Raw genomic sequence first — 17,679 nt, forward strand, 5'->3', positions numbered from 1 at the left:
TTAAGGTCATGTTTTTCTATGGCCAAGGGTTAAAGAGCAGGGTGTCAAGCGGCCAGCACAACGACCAACCGCCTTTACTTTCCCCAACTATATTCAAGCACACATTAGAGTTTGGTGGACTCAGGGGGCCCTGAAAATTCCGAAATTCAAAATCCCAGTCTTCACCGACATTCGAACCGAGAACCCAAGGTTAGGAAGCCAAGCACTTAACCGCTCTGCCACCGAACCCCCTTTATATGATTAACTCAGGGGCTAAATTCGGAGTTCAATTTCATGGATGCTTGAGAGGTCCCTCTTCTAAATTTTGTTTACAATAGATTTTTATAAAATTATATAAATTTTAAATATTTTTTAGTATTTGAGCTATGAATGGACCTTATTTTTAATAACTTAGCTGTATAGCTAAACAGAAAAAGTAAACTATAAAAAGATATTGAAAATCCGATATCATGATATCTTAGGTCTTAGACCTATCAACGTTCTAATGCAACGGCGACTTTTTTCTTTTCTGAAAGCGAAAAATTTAATTTAAAAAATCTACTATGCAAGCAGTTTTTTCAACAACAATGAATACACCATTTTTACACTATTTACTATTAATTGAAAAAACAAACAAACAACAACACAGGAGACTATTTAGAAGGAGTGATTATTTTTTACCATATTTTTAACACATCTATGCAAACTGTTGTTTTTTTTTTGGTTAAAAAATGCTTAAAAATAATTTGTACTATTAAACTTAATACTTTCTGTCAAACTAGTCACTAATATTTTAAATAAATTGTTTACTTAAAAAGGGGGAAAAAATCTATTTAGTTTGCATATAGGCTAATAGATCAGAAACTAAAAACGACCTGCTCTTACCTAATGATCTATCTTATTCAAGCTGTGTATATATCTATAGACCAGCGTTTCTTAAATGTGAACGACACATACTCGTGATATTTAATTAAAAGCGATGCGCAGTCAGCACCATTTTTGTTACTGACGATGGTATTTGACGATAGAATTACACTTCCGCACCAATTACATTTTTCATTGAATTGTCGACTCATACAATTAATTCCTGTATCTTAAGTGGTAAATATGTTACCGTATTATTAAAACAAGATCAGTTAAATAAAAAGAAAACAATTTTATCTAGGAGAGTATTTTTACATTGTTACAAAGCTTATATCAACTCACTCCCTCTGTCTGTCTGGTACAATTTTTGAACACGTTATTTCTCCCACGCTCAATCTTAGATCAAGTTGAAATTTTGCATAATTATTTCTTGTACCTGACAAATAAACGCTAAAATTTAATTTTTAAAATCAACAATGCAAGCAGGTTTTTTTTTTTATAAAAATACATCATTTTTACAATAATTCACTATAAATAGTAACAAACACGGGAGGCTATTTAGTAAGGGAGATGACTTTAACCATATTTTTAACGGATTTATGCAAACGGTTTTAGATTTTTTGTTTTTCATATTATCATGTGAACAGCAGCATCCATTGGGGCTCCACACAAGATCTATCAACCTACTTTCTCCATTCTGCTCTGTCATTTGCCTTTGATACAATTTCATTATGATATTCTTTCAGAAAATATTGAAACTTGCCTTTTTACCTGCCTGGGTGGCCCACTTCGGGGGCCGATTTTGAGTTTGTGTTTGAGTTTATATTTAAAAAACGATCACCCAAATACCCCATTCTTCCTCCCCCACCCCTTTCCAACTGGTCCAGACAAGTGATAGGATCATAGCGTAGTGAGAAAGCTTAAAGCATGAAATTGCGCTAAATAAAAAAAAATTAGTAAAAATCATTCTTCGTCTCTGGAATATTCTCTTTTCTTTGGTTAAAAGTTTAAAGGGCCTTTGGTTGGGATTGTGTTAATACACCTGTAATAAATAACATGGGACACTGCCAGTTAAACAATGTTTTTTAAATTGTGTATGTAGTATATCCCCCCCCCCTTTGTTTGAACAAAAAACGTTTTAAGTAATTCTTTGTTAACTTTTACAGTAGTGATCGCTAGTATTACCCACCGGCTACGCTCGTTGATTTGTTTCCAGGCAATATGTTGTTTATGTTGTCAGGGACCTTCCCTTTTTTCCTACTTATAGTAACAATAATAGAAAATCAAACCAGTAAACGCTCCTCCATATATTCTTTTGGCTCGTGAGTCCTGCTAAGTATTTGATGTTGTATTGAACTGGCCCGTAATTCCGAGTTTGACTTCTCTCTTTTCCCCCAAGTCTCTGTCTTAACCAATAGTCTTATTGACACTCTCTAACTAATCTACTGATATTCACTTCTTAATTGATATATTGGGTAGGCTCTACGATATTTTTTTTTGACCTGAGACCTTTTTATAAAGCTTATATCAATTCACTCTGTCTGGTACAAATTTTGAATATGTTATTTCTCACAGACCTATTCTCGATTCAAGTGTAAACTTTACACAATGTTTTATTGCATCTAACAGAACACGAATCAATAAAATTTTGTTTTATTCCAAAAATGGAAATTAATCCTTCAGTATTAAGATATATGGCTAAATATGTGATGTTTTGTCCTGCTAGATAATTGTAAACGTTAATTCTTCAACACCCATTCTCGGATCAAGCTGAAACTTTACACAATTATCATTTGTACCTAAGAAAAGATTATCAATTAAAAATTAACCAATTAGTCAATAAAGTTCTGGTAATTATTTTTTTAGATAAAAAAGAAAATAAATTCTACATTATTGAGATATGTAGTTGTAATTGTAGAGTTCTTCCCTTTAGATAAGCTATTTTAAAAAGTATTTTTATACTTTGCTTGTTTCTTATTACATCCTGCAACGCTCGCATATTTTGCTATATATTTTTCCACTCTCGCATTTCGTCAATCCCCCTTTTGGTCCTTGAATTCGAGTATATGTTACGTTGAAATGGCCATCGATAACAGGTATACTTATTTCCTCCAGCAATACTCTTTAGAAAATAGTCCTACATACAATCTCTGAGTTCAACACATTTTTGGAAAATCTCCAATGACCTTATCTCCTAAACGGAAGTGATTTCATCATTGCAGACGACAAAGATGTCTTTGCACAAGGGTGACAAGGTGATTAAAAAAACAATAAAAAAGGGTAACTCTTCAAAATGGTAGGCCCATCAGCTAATTCACATTGTATAGAAGTAATTATTTATATTTTTTTCTCAAATTTTGGATTCTAAATCTAGAACAAAGTGTTCTTTATAAGATCTAGATCTAGATTTGGTTGTATCTTAGATTAAAGATTTGGTTTTAGATGTAGCATAAATATCCATTACCCCTCCCCTACACTTAGATATTTGGTAGAATCCAGTCTTTCAAGACTGGATTTAGAATAATTGCTGCAGAATGTGAAGAAACCAATGAATTAGGGTTACCAGACGCTTTACAGCAATCTATAAGGGCAATATTATTTTTAAAAAAATTAATTGACTAATGGACCTCATTCACCAATCGTAAACAAACAACATTTAGCCACGTGATTCTCTATATCTTCTATACAAATTATGTAATCCATGATATGTATTTTTCATTTTTTTAAAATCAATATTATGACGTGGCTAAATGTGTTTATTTACGATTGGTGAATGAGGTCCATTGTTTAATTACATCTTATATTTTTAAAAAATCTTATTTTAGTATTATTAGAGACCAAACTGTTTAAAATCTATATTCTAAAGCCAAACTTTTTTTTATACCAAACAGTAGATATGGTAGAGCCCAATTGTCTTTGTGGCCAACAGTAAACTATGATGCAATGTTGTCATCACAATGAAAATTATATTTTTCCTTTCAGGCAACTCATAGAGTTAGGCGGATTAAGAGTTAACATTCAATTCTAGGATTCAGGGTCTCTAGGATTCAGGGTCTCTAGGATTTAGGGTCTCTAGGACTCAAGGTCTCTAGGACTCAGGGTCTCTAGGACTCAAGGTCTCTAGGACTCAGGGTCTCTAGGATTCAGGGTCTCTAGGATTCAGGGTCTCTAGGATTCAGGGTCTCTAGGACTCAGGGTCTCTAGGATTCAGGGTCTCTAGGACTCAAGGTCTCTAGGATTCAGGGTCTCTAGGATTCAGGGTCTCTAGGACTCAAGGTCTCTAGGACTCAGGGTCTCTAGGATTCAGGGTCTCTAGGACTCAAGGTCTCTAGGATTCAGGGTCTCTAGGACTCAGGGTCTCTAGGATTCAGGGTCTCTAGGATTCAGGGTCTCTGGGACTCAAGGTCTCTCTCAAGGTCTCTAGGACTCAAGGTCTCTAGGATTCAGGGTCTCTAGGATTCAGGGTCTCTATCACTCAAGGTCTAGGACTCAGGGTCTCTAGAATTCAGGGTCTCTAGAATTCGGATCGTATGTAGAGTAGAATACCGAAACAAACAAAAAAATGTCTCAAGTTTGCACGATGTCATTTGAATCAATTTTCAAACATGTTTCTTTTCTTCAGGAACAAAGTACACAATGTAACAGACATATCAAGGACGCCATCATCTGTTTTGATGGAAGAACCTGGAGCTAACGAAGCAGAGAATTCAAACTTTCTAGCTAACGGACCACCAGATGTGCAAACCATGAAGACGCTGTACGTCTTAAGGAGAAGGAAACTCAAGAAATCCTCTTTGGATGAGTTCAGCATGAGTGGTTGGACTTCGCCTAAGGAAAAACTTAGACCTACAGGCAGCAAGGCATTCCTGAACCTGATTACAGGTAGTATACTGAGGCACAGTACTGTCTTTATACTCTGATGAAGCACGGTACCGTCTTTATACTCTGCTGAGGCACAGTACTGTCTTTATAATCTGCTGAGGCACAGCACTGTCTTTATACTCTGCTGAGGCACAGCACTGTCTTTATAATCTGCTGAGGCACAGCACTGTCTTTATAATCTGCTGAGGCACAGCACTGTCTTTATACTCTGCTGAGGCACAGCACTGTCTTTATAATCTGCTGAGGCACAGCACTGTCTTTATAATCTGCTGAGGCACAGCACTGTCTTTATACTCTGCTGAAGCACGGTACTGTCTTTATACTCTGCTGAGGCACAGCACTGTCTTTATAATCTGCTGAGACACAGTGCTGTCTTTATAGTCTGCTGAGGCACAGTACTGTCTTTATACTCTGCTGAAGCACGGTACTGTCTTTATACTCTGCTGAGGCACAGCACTGTCTTTATACTCTGCTGAAGCACGGTACTGTCTTTATACTCTGCTGAGGCACAGTACTGTCTTTATACTCTGCTGAAGCACGGTACTGTCTTTATACTCTGCTGAGGCACAGTACTGTCTTTATACTCTGCTGAAGCACGGTACTGTCTTTATACTCTGCTGAGGCACAGTACTGTCTTTATACTCTGCTGAAGCACGGTACTGTCTTTATACTCTGCTGAAGCACGGTACTGTCTTTATACTCTGCTTAGGCACAGTACTGTCTTTATACTCTGCTGAAGCACGGTACTGTCTTTATACTCTGCTGAGGCACAGTACTGTCTTTATACTCTGCTGAAGCACGATACTGTCTTTATACTCTGCTGAGACACAGTGCTGTCTTTATAGTCTGCTGAGGCACAGTACTGTCTTTATACTCTGCTGAAGCACGGTACTGTCTTTATACTCTGCTGAGGCACAGTACTGTCTTTATACTCTGCTGAAGCACGGTACTGTCTTTATACTCTGCTGAGGCACAGTACTGTCTTTATAATCTGCTGAGGCACAGCACTGTCTTTATACTCTGCTGAGGCACAGTACTGTCTTTCTACTCTGCTGAGGCACAGTACTGTCTTTATACTCTGCTGAACCACAGTACTGTCTTTATACTGTGCTGAAGTACATTACTATCTTTATACTGTGCTGAGGCACAGTACTGTCTTTATACTGTGCTGAAGTACATTACTATCTTTATACTCTGCTGAGGCACAGTACTGTCTTTATACTTTGCTGAGGCACAGTACTGTATTTACTTTAAGACCTAAAGCTCTGAGAATTTTCTTGATACAAATTTAGTTTATGCTAAATACAAATGTTTAAAAACATTCACGCAATTCTTAGCTCCAAAATATAAGGTTTATAATTTAGTCACACCTAATTTGCATCTCTTTATTCAGACACTTTAGCGGACGACATTATCTTCCCCAAGAAGATGTCAGTTCGAGAACCGGACCCCAGTACACCAGAGCCGTGGCATATCCTTCACAGGCAGCCCCCATATGACCGACTTTACCATGTCAACTTGGAGAAGAGTCTTAATCTGGAGAAAAGTAGCCTACAACTATTTGAAAAGGTCCTTAGCCTATGTATTGGTTTGTAAGAATTTAACCATTATTATTTTTTTTCTGTTTTCCACAAAGATAAAGTGAAACATAGCACAGAGTTTTAATTAGTTCGCAAAATAAGTGACTCTAAATAATCAAGACTCAAACTCAGTTTGTGTGCTTAGTCAGTGGGTTATGAGATTAATTTTTTTTACAAACTAATATCAACTCACTCTGTTTGTCTGGTAAAAAAAAGTTTGTACACGTTATTTCTCCCACACCCAATCTCGGATCAAGGTGAAAATTTGCACAGTTATTTCTTTTATTTGACAACACAAGAACAAATAAAGAAAATAACCACTTAGTTAACTATTGGTAATTAACTATCTTGTTTGGTATCTTCAACACGGTAAAGAAATTTTACTTGACTGGAGTGGTGGTATAAGATGAATTAGTCCTCTTTATAGGTCGACGTTTTTTTTTATGTCAGATGTATAAGTTTGTTAGAAAGTAAAAAGTTATGTAGTTAAATCTATAAGTTTGTTAGAAAGTAAAAAGTTATGTAGGTCAGATGTATAAATTTGTCAGAAAGTAAAAAGTTATGTAGGTCAGATTTATAAGGTTGTTAGAAAGTAAAAAGTTATGTAGGTCAGATGTATAAGTTTGTTAGAAAGTAAAATGTTAAGTAGGTCAGATTATAAGGTTGTTAGTAAATAAAACGGTCTGTATGTCAGCTGAACAAGGTTGGTAACAAGTAAAAATGCACTTAAATATATTAATTTTAGAGTTAACAGCTCAAGAATATTTGGCCTTTTTTTTTAAACCATAGACACACAAAAATAAATAATAATTTCTGACAACTTGACAAGTGTAAAATTTTTTTAATTTTATTTTTTCAGATGAAAAGACATCAACTTAAAACTGAAAATTTCTTAATGGAAAAAACTGGGAAAAAACGAAGTGGGTTATTACTCCGGAGAAAACAGCTATTACCGAAGCTTCACTCGCACAGCGATGAGAGGGATCTATTAGAACTAAATATAGTTGAGAAGCCCAAGGAAGTACCACAGAGAAACATTTTTGTTTACGATAAATACAACACTTTTTTGAAACGCGACCTCCTGCCTGCCATCAGTAAAAAGGACATGGGTTTTCCACTAGTGCAAGAGTATGTTGGTTGCCCTGACGTTACAGATTACATTCTGGGAGAGTTGGGAATGTCATCCAGACATAAAACCTTTGGCGGCAGTCCAATGCATTTGAATGATAGCTACAGCTCGGCTCCGTTCATTCCTCTGTTGGGTGTTTTAGGGTCAAAGTCAAATCGTCAGAAAAGCGGCTTGAGAATTGAGACTGAGTCCGTCAACACTAGTTTTGAGAAAAACCGGGAAGCGTTCTCCCGAGCCAGCGAGAGCGTCTATCGAGAGAAACTCTTTTATGATAATCTGCTGCCCAACGATCTGTGTACCAGGGTCGCGCTAACCTTTGGTAACCATCATTTGGAGTGGACGACGAACCAAGAACGGGGGTCGAAGACATGGATAGTCTCTGTCGGATGTTCTGCTGAGCATGGCCAGAGAGGCTTCGGATCAGTCACCTTGAAGAACACAGGCACATGCGCAATTTATTTTCATTTTGAAAAAGAAGACACAGTCAATGCGCTGAAGACGTCGCTAAGTTTACCTAACAAGTTTGTGTTTGACTCATGGGGAGGAGTCATATTGCCTAACGAAGTCTTTAGAGTACCCTTTTTATACCACGCGTACTCGTTGGGTATCTATTCAGAGAATTGGAGGCTCATTACCAAGCCGGTTCTGGAGAATGGCGCCAAGATTTTAATGCGGATATCTGGGACAACAATGTACCAAGACATGCGCATAGGAGACCCCTGTGCGATCGAGAAAAGGGTCCAGGAATTTCAAGCTACAATGATTGCTAAACAAATAGTTGATGACCTCATTCGCCACCTACCACTTTCTGATTTCATGCTAAAGAATACAGTGTTCCCGAATGTGTGTTCAGGCCCTGATGTTTTCCTTGCATTAAATCAAGGCTTCTACTACAAAACTGCATCCGTATACAGACTCGGGAAACTGTTGCATGTCTTGGAGCACAGGAAGTTGATCAAGGAGGAAGGCTACGGAGAAGACATAGGCTACAGCGAAAGCTTCGCTGGACCGCGCCGTTCATCAAGTTTCGAATACCCGGAACTGGAAGACGAGGAGAACGAGTTTGAGGACTACGGCGAGGAAGAGAGCGATCACGATGTCTATGTTTCTAGCCCTCCAAAGTTTAACAAGAAGTCATTGTACATGTCCCTGAAACGCAAGACAAGGTATCAGTCAGAGATAGACCCTGTCAGGACGCTTTATTTTCTGTTAGACCCAGATAGCCCAAGGCTGAAAGTGTTTTCCAATGACATTGATGAGTCCTTGTCTCCAGAGGCTCTACAGGCTAGCGACTTAATGGTAGCTGCTACGGACTCAAACGTTCGTACCTTCAAGAGACGAATTTACCCAAGAGCTCCTGTCAACCTGACTTTCACCGATTTTAAAATCGATAAAATTAGAGATTTGATTTTAGAAGATTCCTCAAGTGTTAATATTCAGAATACACATTTCGCAGTACTTTCCAATGAAGTGGATAAATTATCTTTCAGGTATGCTAATCGTTTTAATAAGTTGCAATTTTCTCAGACATGGCTTGTTATTTATTATTCAACAGAACTATTGGAATACTTGAATGGTTTATAGAACAAGAATACCTTCTTTTTTTTCGCAATAAATTAAAATCATTTAGATAATGGGGGCGCGGTGGCTGAGTGGTTAACTGGTGGCTTCCGAACCTGAAATCCTAGGTTCGAATCTCGGTGTTGACTGGGATTTTGAATATCGGGATTTTTAGGGCACCTCTGAGTTCACTTAATTCTAATAGGTACCTAATTTTAGTTGGGGAAAGTAAAGGCGGTTGGTCGTTGCGCTGGCCAAAGAAACCTAAACATCATCTGCCGTATAAGTTCGCAAGATCTGAAAGGAGAACTTTTTTTTATAAAAATATATAATAGATACGTTTGCTGTTCAGCGCTGCGGAAAATGAAGAAGTAGTGATATTTAAAAATGTAAGATTATAGATCTAGAAGTAGTGATATTTAAAAATGTAAGATTATAGATCTAGAAGTAGTGATATTTAAAAATGTAAGATTATAGATCTAGAAGTAGTGATATTTAAAAATGTAAGATTATAGATATAGAAGTAGTGATATTTAAAAATGTAAGATTACAGATCTAGAAGTAGTGATATTTAAAAATGTAAGATTATAGATCTAGAAGTAGTGATATTTAAAAATGTAAGATTACAGATCTAGAAGTAGTGATATTTAAAAATGTAAGATTATAGATCTAGAATTAGTGATATTTAAAAATGTAAGATTACAGATCTAGAAGTAGTGATATTTAAAAATGTAAGATTATAGATCTAGAAGTAGTGATATTTAAAAATGTAAGATTATAGATCTAGAAGTAGTAGAGTGCAATCGTCATTTGGTTTGCTTTTATTTCTTCCACACCCTATTTCGGATTAAGTTAAACGTTTTCACAATTATTTCTTGTACCTGACAAAAAAACAAAACAAAACAACTAGTTAATTAACTATTTAATGCGGTGGTATAAATTGAATCAGTTGCCTTGAGGAGGCCCGAGTCCAAATGTAAACTTTTTAAATACGCATTTGAAAGGCGATCACGGTAACATTAATGCCGATACTCTCTTCTTTACCCCGCCCCATTCCCAACTGGTCCAGACAAGTGATAGGATCATAGCACATTGAGACAAGTGATAGCATCATAGCGTATTGAGACAAGTGATAGCATCATAGCACATTGAGACAATTGATAGCATCACAGCACATTGAGACAAGTGATAGCATCATAGCACATTGAGACAAGTGATAGCATCATAGCACATTGAGACAATTGATAACATTATAGCGTCTTGAGACAATTGATAGCATCATAGCGCATTGAGACAAGTGATAGCATCATAGCGTATTGAGACAAGTGATAGCATCATAGCACATTGAGACAATTGATAGCATCATAGCACATTGAGACAATTGACAGCATCATAGCACATTGAGACAATTGATAGCATCATAGCACATTGAGACAAGTGATAGCATCATAGCGTATTGAGACAAGTGATAGCATCATAGCACATTGAGACAATTGATAGCATCATAGCACATTGAGACAAGTGATAGTATCATAGCACATTTAGACAATTGATAGCATCATAGCGTATTGAGACAAGTGATAGCATCATAGCACATTGAGACAATTGATAGCATCATAGCACATTTAGACAAGTGATAGTATCATAGCACATTGAGACAATTGATAGCATCATAGCGCATTGAGAAAGCTAAAAGCATGCAGTTGAACTAAACAAAAACAGTTAATATAAATATTTGTAATCGCAAAGATTTATTATTATTAGTCTAGATCTATTAAACATTTATTTACATGACTGATCAAAACTAATTGATACCGCTACTATTAATATAAGCTTTGTTTTTTGTAACTATTTTTTAAAACGTTTTTCCTGTTTTAATTTATTTCATGTTCCATTCCATACTTCAGACAATTCGAGCCATTGGCCATCAACCTAAAATTGTTGATAGCGAAAACCCTTTTATGTCATTTTTTGGATACATTTTGTGACAGTGTACACAAATTGAAGGTAAGCGTGATTCATCTCAAATTGATATTCTCCCTTTAGTGTGTCTGGCTCTAGAGAGGAAGAGGTAATTCCAAACAAGCAAAATAAAAATAAAAATTATTTAAAAAAAAAAAAAAAAAAAACAAGGGGAAAAAACTCCGCCCTGGAAACTATCAATAATGTACAAGTTATTTCCCTTATTCGAAATCAAAATAATAAATTACCAATAATTAACTGACTATTTGGGTATTTTTTAAAATATTAATTCCCGTTTTGTTAGGTAAAATAAATAGTTGTTTAAAGTATCAAGTTGATTGGAGAACGCTTGAGGGAGAAATAGAGCTAACAATTATTTAAAGGTACTTAGCCCAACAAATTTAGCCATATCTGTGAATACTGAAAAATTAGTTTCCCTTGTTCGTATCAAAAAAAAAAATTAATTATCAGTAATAATTGACTAATAGGTTACTGTTGTATTGATTCATGTCATGTCTATGCCAATGAATAATTGTGCGAAGCTTTTACTTGATTCGAGAATAGGTGTGGGAGAAACAATGTGTACACACTTTTTACCAAACAGACAGACAGACAGTAAAAGGAGGGTATAGTAGGCTCACAGCATGACTTCATCTATTCAGTAGAGTTCTACAAACGATTAGAACTGTAGATCTATACTCTAAACTGTTTGAAAGAATTAAAAAGAACAACTAGAAATGCATTTACAGTTGTAACCGAGCACCGAAATATTCAATCAATATCGATCTAAACATATCACAGGGCCGGATTTTTTCCCCGGTCAAGTGTTTCAAAACTTTATTGCAAACCAATTCAATTATTTCAACAAAGAATTTAGTTATTAGTTAAAAACAATTGTAAGGGCCCTTTCTTGTGGAATACCCGGGTCAGTAGCCTCGACTGCCTTGATCCTACGTCTCATATCACACCATATGAAAGTGTAAAAGTTATCATTCCATATCGAAGCTCACAATATCACACCCTATCGTAGTCTGCTCTATATGTAAATCTAAGTAGACTCTATGAAGATCTTGAGTGGTTAATTATGGTTATCAACTCTTCTGTGTCAGTTGACATTACTAGTGACGTATCTTTTTAACTAGGTCAACTCTTCTGTGTCAGTTGACATTACTAGTGACGTATCTTTTTAACTAGGTCAACTCTTCTGTGTCAGTTGACATTACTAGTGACGTATCTTTTTAACTAGGTCAACTCTTCTGTGTCAGTTGACATTACTAGTGACGTATCTTTTTAACAAGGTCAACTCTTCTGTGTCAGTTGACATTACTAGTGACGTATCTTTTTAACAAGGTCAACTCTTCTGTGTCAGTTGACATTACTAGTGACGTATCTTTTTAACTAGGTCAACTCTTCTGTGTCAGTTGACATTACTAGTGACGTATCTTTTTATAAGGTCAACTCTTCTGAGCCAGATGACATTACTAGTGACCTATCTTTTTAACAAGGTCAAATCTTCTGTGTCAGATGACATTACTAGTGACCTATCTTTTTAACAAGGTCAAATCTTTACCGCAATTTCTCCCACTTCCAATTCTCGGATCATGTTGATCATTCATTGTCGATGATAACACAGGAATCAATTAAAAATTAACCAATTAGATAATCAATTAGTCGTAATTAATTAAAAACAAACCACTTGGCTAATTTAGAAAATTAGGTCGTTCCATAAGAAGCTCATACTATCAATGGGCTAATAAACCTTCAATTTTTAATAGTACTTGAATAGCTCAGTGGCAAAATAAGTTAGCATCCCATCTTGGAAACAGTAGTTTGAATTCCGACTCGAGCAGACTTTATTTTCATCGGTAGAGTGCTATTGATGCAATTTTATTCAATAAAAGCGATTATTTAAAAAAAATATTTTTAAAAACATTTCCTTGTTTTTCCTTGTAGCTCAGCTGCAACCTGGAAGAAAGTTATATGCTACTTCCTAACGCTGATTGGTCACATAGGAAAGTGAAGTCGGATGGAGATATGTTAGTCTCTAAATATTTGAACAAAGTCGAATCCTGGATGAAGAGAAGCAACAACTTGTTACGTTCTATCTCTTCCCCGGGGTAGGAACATGTAAATAGCATTGGTAGTTACATGTTAAGTTCTAGGGTGAATGTCTTAAGATGTAAAGTTCTAGGGTAAATATCTTTAGATGTAAAGTTCTGGGGTATGTCAGGGTGGGATTTCAGCTCGTTGACTCCGGGGTAGACATAAGTTCCTCGAGCTCCCAGGTTCCCCACCTCGACAGTTTAAACCCAAGCCAATAATATCGGCATCGAAGCCGTGACTGGCCAACACTGAATACAGGGTTTTTCAATGTAACATGTAGCGAATACCAACAGTTGTTCAACGTGAACACTATTAATGGCAACGTAAGTTTATGTACATTAGTTAACAACAATATTGTACTTTTAACAATTTTATGAATGTATGAAATAGGATGACATGAGTGAGGAATAAAGGTCATTAGTATTTACAAAGGAAACACAAGGTATACATATTATGCAACGAAATATATCACACCTTAAACTCGGTGCCATAATTCAATCACGACACAGCCTACACTCAATGCCTTAGATGCACGGGCCATATCAAACCACACTGTGAATCAAGCTTGACTCCAACAGAGCCTGCGTCCCTATTAAGAAAATACACATTCCTTGAGATCGCCGTCCACACGATCATAGGAACAACGAATTTCGAGCTACACCACAAAGACTAATACAGTAACTGACTTACCCAATACTGGGGGAAAAAACCCATATGAGAAACTCTTACAAGAGATCCAGCCTCATCACACAACAGAAGCAAAGCAAGGAAGCAAAATAACATCAACAAAAGAGCGTTCCTAGAAACTAAAACTCACAATATGGTACACCAAGGAATACACAAAAAGAAAATGCGCATGATAGGGTAAATGTCTTAAAATGTAAAGTTCTCTTGGGTAAATGTCTTAAGATGTAAAGTTCTCTTGGTTAAATGTCTTAAGATGTAAGGTTCTGGGGTAAATGTCTTAAGATGTAAAGTTCTCTGGGGTGAATGTCTTAAGATGTAAAGTTCTCAGGGGTAAAATCTTAAGATGTAAAGTTCTCTAGGGTAAATTTCTTAAGATGTAAAGTTCTCTGGGGTAAATGTCTTAAGATGTAAAGTTCTCTGGGGTAAATGTCTTAGATGTAAAGTTCTCTAGAGTAAATGTCTTAAGATGTAAAGTTCTGGGGTAAATGTCTTAAGATGTAAAGTTTTCTGAGGTAAATGTCTTAAGATGTAAAGTTCTCTGGGGTAAATGTCTTAAGATGTAAAGTTCTCTAGGGTAAATGTCTTAAGATGTAAAGTTCTCTGGGGTAAATGTCTTAAGATGTAAAGTTCTGGGGTAAATGTCTTAAGATGTAAAGTTCTGGGGTAAATGTCTTAAGATGTAAAGTTCTCTGGGGTAAATGTCTTAAGATGTAAAGTTCTGGGGTAAATATCTTGAGATGTAAAGTTCTGGGGTAAATATCTTAAAATGTAAAGTTCAAGGGTAAATTTCTTCGGATGTAAAGTTCAAGGGTAAATATCTTCGGATGTAAAGTTCAAGGGATGTAAAGTTCAAGGGTAAATATCTTCGGATGTAAAGTTCAAGGGTAAATATCTTCGGATGTAAAGTTCAAGGGATGTAAAGTTCAAGGGTAAATATCTTCGGATGTAAAGTTCAAGGGATGTAAAGTTCAAGGGTAAATTTATTCGAATGCAAAGTTCAAGAGTAAGTATCTTAAGATGTAAAGTTCAAGGGTAAATATCTTCGGATGTAAAGTTCTTGGTTATGTACATGTAAGATGCATGTTTCCTTGTAGTTCAGAAAACACTATTTATCTGGAATCTGCATTCGATCTCAAGCCCCCTTGATAGGTAGTAGATTCATCTTTTCTGCCAGACATCCATTCGAGATTCTACTTATAAATGAGAATAAAAATTTTTTAAGGTCATTCATTTAGCCTTCAATTAATTTTGTAACAAATGAGCTTTGAATATTACCATCTCGGATTCATAATTTTTGGCCATAACCGGCGGAAGGAAAAAGACAAACAAGACTATAGTCCGGGCACCAACAGAGGAGGCGGCCTTTTCGCGCTTTTAAAATGTTTCTTGTATATGTATCGGAAACTTTTTGGCAAGTGGGGGAAGGCAATGGGGCTCCCACGTACCAAGTTGTCTGTGGCCCAAATATTTCTGGTGACTGGCCTATCCTCCGCCATATTCTTGAGCCCGGGGCCATCAGTACCTTGCTACGCTATTATATCTATGTGAAGGTAAGTACTGAAAATTAGTTACTGTGAAAATCAAATAAAAAATGTATTTAAAACTGAAGTTTAAAAAATAATGTTACCATTTTAATATTCTAATAAGCGTCAGAGTAAGAATAAGTCGAACTTTATAATATATATATATATATATATATATATATATATATATATATATATATATATATATATATATAGATAGATAGATAAATAGATAGATAGATAGATAAGGCTAATCTTCGAGTCCGAAGATTAGTGAGGAATGCAGTATTTCCAGTGGCTGCGCAGTCCCAGCTGAGACCTACATATTTTATCACATCCAGGGCAAGCATAACCATTGTCCGCAGGTGGTCGATTTAGATTTTCTATTCACCGTCTGCGTTTGTTCTCGGCAGCAGATTTTCTTTATATATATATGCATGTATAGGCCAAAATATTTACGCATAGAGTACTTTACAGAAAAATAGCAGATGATATACCAATTTGACTAACAGGGATCTTTTTTTTTCTTCAGCGCTAGAGGTCCACAGAGCCCTAAGGAAACAAGAACTACATCGGCTTTGGAAAACAGGTAAATAATTACGAAACATTTAAGTTGATTAGTTTGACGAGAGACGAAAAAGAAAGTAGGTGCTTGTATTACTTCGATCAGTTAGAAATCAAATAAAACAAAGTTTTGTCTTCTTCATCCAGTCATCTTCTTTTTCTGCTGAGTTCTTGAACATTGGTGCTACTTGTACGGTACTGTTTTGTGCTAACAACTTTAATGATCTAATTAAAAAAAAGTTTCCCTTTTCAGATCATGCGATCTATAGGGCAGATGATGTAAAGGTCATCTGTTTCTTTGGCCCAAGGTTAACGAAGGTCTCATGTGGCCAGCACAACGACCAACCGCCTTTACTTTTTCCCCCAACAAAAGTCAGCTAACCATTAGAGCTGCGTGGACTCAGAGGCGCCCTAAAGATCCCGAAATAAAAAATCCTAGTCTTCTAGTCTTCACCAGGATTCGAACCCGGGACCCCGGTTCGGAAGCCAAGCGCTTTAACGCTCAGCCACCGCTCCTTATTATCTAATTTGCATATGCTATTAAACTGGTATAGAACATATGTCACCCTCCTTCTCCTAATCTAAAATCCAAGCATTAGTAGATAATATTACAGAAAGAAAAACCTAATAAACTAGACTAAATATATGACCTAGACTAAATATCTCTCAGCTAGACTAAATGACAGCACCCAAGGCTAAATGACATCGTCCTAGACTAGATAACATCCCCAGAGAATAAATCAACTCACCTCTAGCATTCTCCTAGAGTCCTAGACTAAATAAAATCATTGAAGACCAAATAACGTCACACTAACACTAAACTAAATGACATCGCCCTCGAGCCCTATAGTAAATGAAATCACCCTAGAGTGCCCTAGACTAAATAACATCTCCTAAGCATTAATGAGACAGTCCAAGACTAAATGAAACCCTAGACTAAATAACACCACCCTAGACAAGATGACCGCGCCCAAGGCTAAACAGCATTACCTAAGTATAAGTGAAACCCTTTTGGACTAAATGTCATCGCCCTAGACCGTCTGACCTTGAACTTTACTATGTAATATTGACCATAAAAAATGTCTCCTCTACGAATGCCAGTCAATTATTTTCTAGATATCAATGCTGTTACATGCCTTCACTATATGCTACCATGTATCAGCTCTTGTCGGACTACTTTGACCAGCTTGATGAGCTCTTCAATACACTTACTGATGACCAAGACAAACCAACGAGGCCGGACACATTCATCAAGTAAGATTTGTACAAAAATATCTATTAAAAATTTTCATCATGGCGGAAAAAGCTATAAATAGTAAGCATTTTGGCGTATCCGGTTTACAAAAAAAAAAAAAGGTATGTGCTGACAAGCTTATGAAGCTATTTAGTTACATACCTAAATATTATTGACTTAGTTGGCAACACTGAAGCTCAATTTAGCGTACTTGACATTGTAAAGTTTATTGTGACCTATCCCAATAATGCAGAAATGTACAGCTAAATAATTGCTCTTTAGACATCCATAATTTAAAATGTCTAGTATCTTACAAGTATCTTCAATTATTTTATCATCTCATCTAAGATGATGAGATAAGATGAGATGATAAGTATCTTGGGAAAAGTTAAGATTAACTATAAAACTCAAGACTCAAAGCCAAAGACTAAATGTAAAAGCCAAGACTAACTGTCAGGACTAACTTATCTTCTCATCTTATACATTACAGACGCTACTTCAAATTAGAAGATAATTACGTCCAAATCGTACCCTTGTTAATCTAGTCATGCATAGAATCCAGAGACCCAAACTCTGCTAAGTCGTTGGTTTTCTTAAAAAAACTCATTTCAT

The 17,679-nt window shown here is 36.1% G+C and overlaps 1 protein-coding gene across 3 annotated transcripts in view; it reads left to right on the forward strand.

Moving 5' to 3' along the window:
- The first annotated feature begins 2,326 nt into the window (after nt 1-2,326).
- LOC106077504 (uncharacterized) overlaps nt 2,327-17,679 on the forward strand; it is a 29,150-nt gene continuing 13,797 nt past the window's right edge. For all 3 annotated transcript variants that reach the window (XM_056025189.1, XM_056025190.1, XM_056025192.1), the window contains exons 1-8: nt 2,327-3,139; nt 4,466-4,725; nt 6,119-6,294; nt 7,165-8,924; nt 10,902-11,001; nt 12,910-13,073; nt 15,802-15,858; nt 16,950-17,087. In XM_056025189.1, the coding sequence (XP_055881164.1) occupies nt 3,075-3,139; nt 4,466-4,725; nt 6,119-6,294; nt 7,165-8,924; nt 10,902-11,001; nt 12,910-13,073; nt 15,802-15,858; nt 16,950-17,087 (2,720 nt within the window). In that variant the 5' untranslated portion in view covers nt 2,327-3,074. The remainder of the gene's footprint in view (nt 3,140-4,465; nt 4,726-6,118; nt 6,295-7,164; nt 8,925-10,901; nt 11,002-12,909; nt 13,074-15,801; nt 15,859-16,949; nt 17,088-17,679) is intronic.

The sequence above is a fragment of the Biomphalaria glabrata genome, chromosome 1, assembly GCF_947242115.1.
Source record: "Biomphalaria glabrata chromosome 1, xgBioGlab47.1, whole genome shotgun sequence".
NCBI classification, from domain to species: domain Eukaryota; kingdom Metazoa; phylum Mollusca; class Gastropoda; family Planorbidae; genus Biomphalaria; species Biomphalaria glabrata.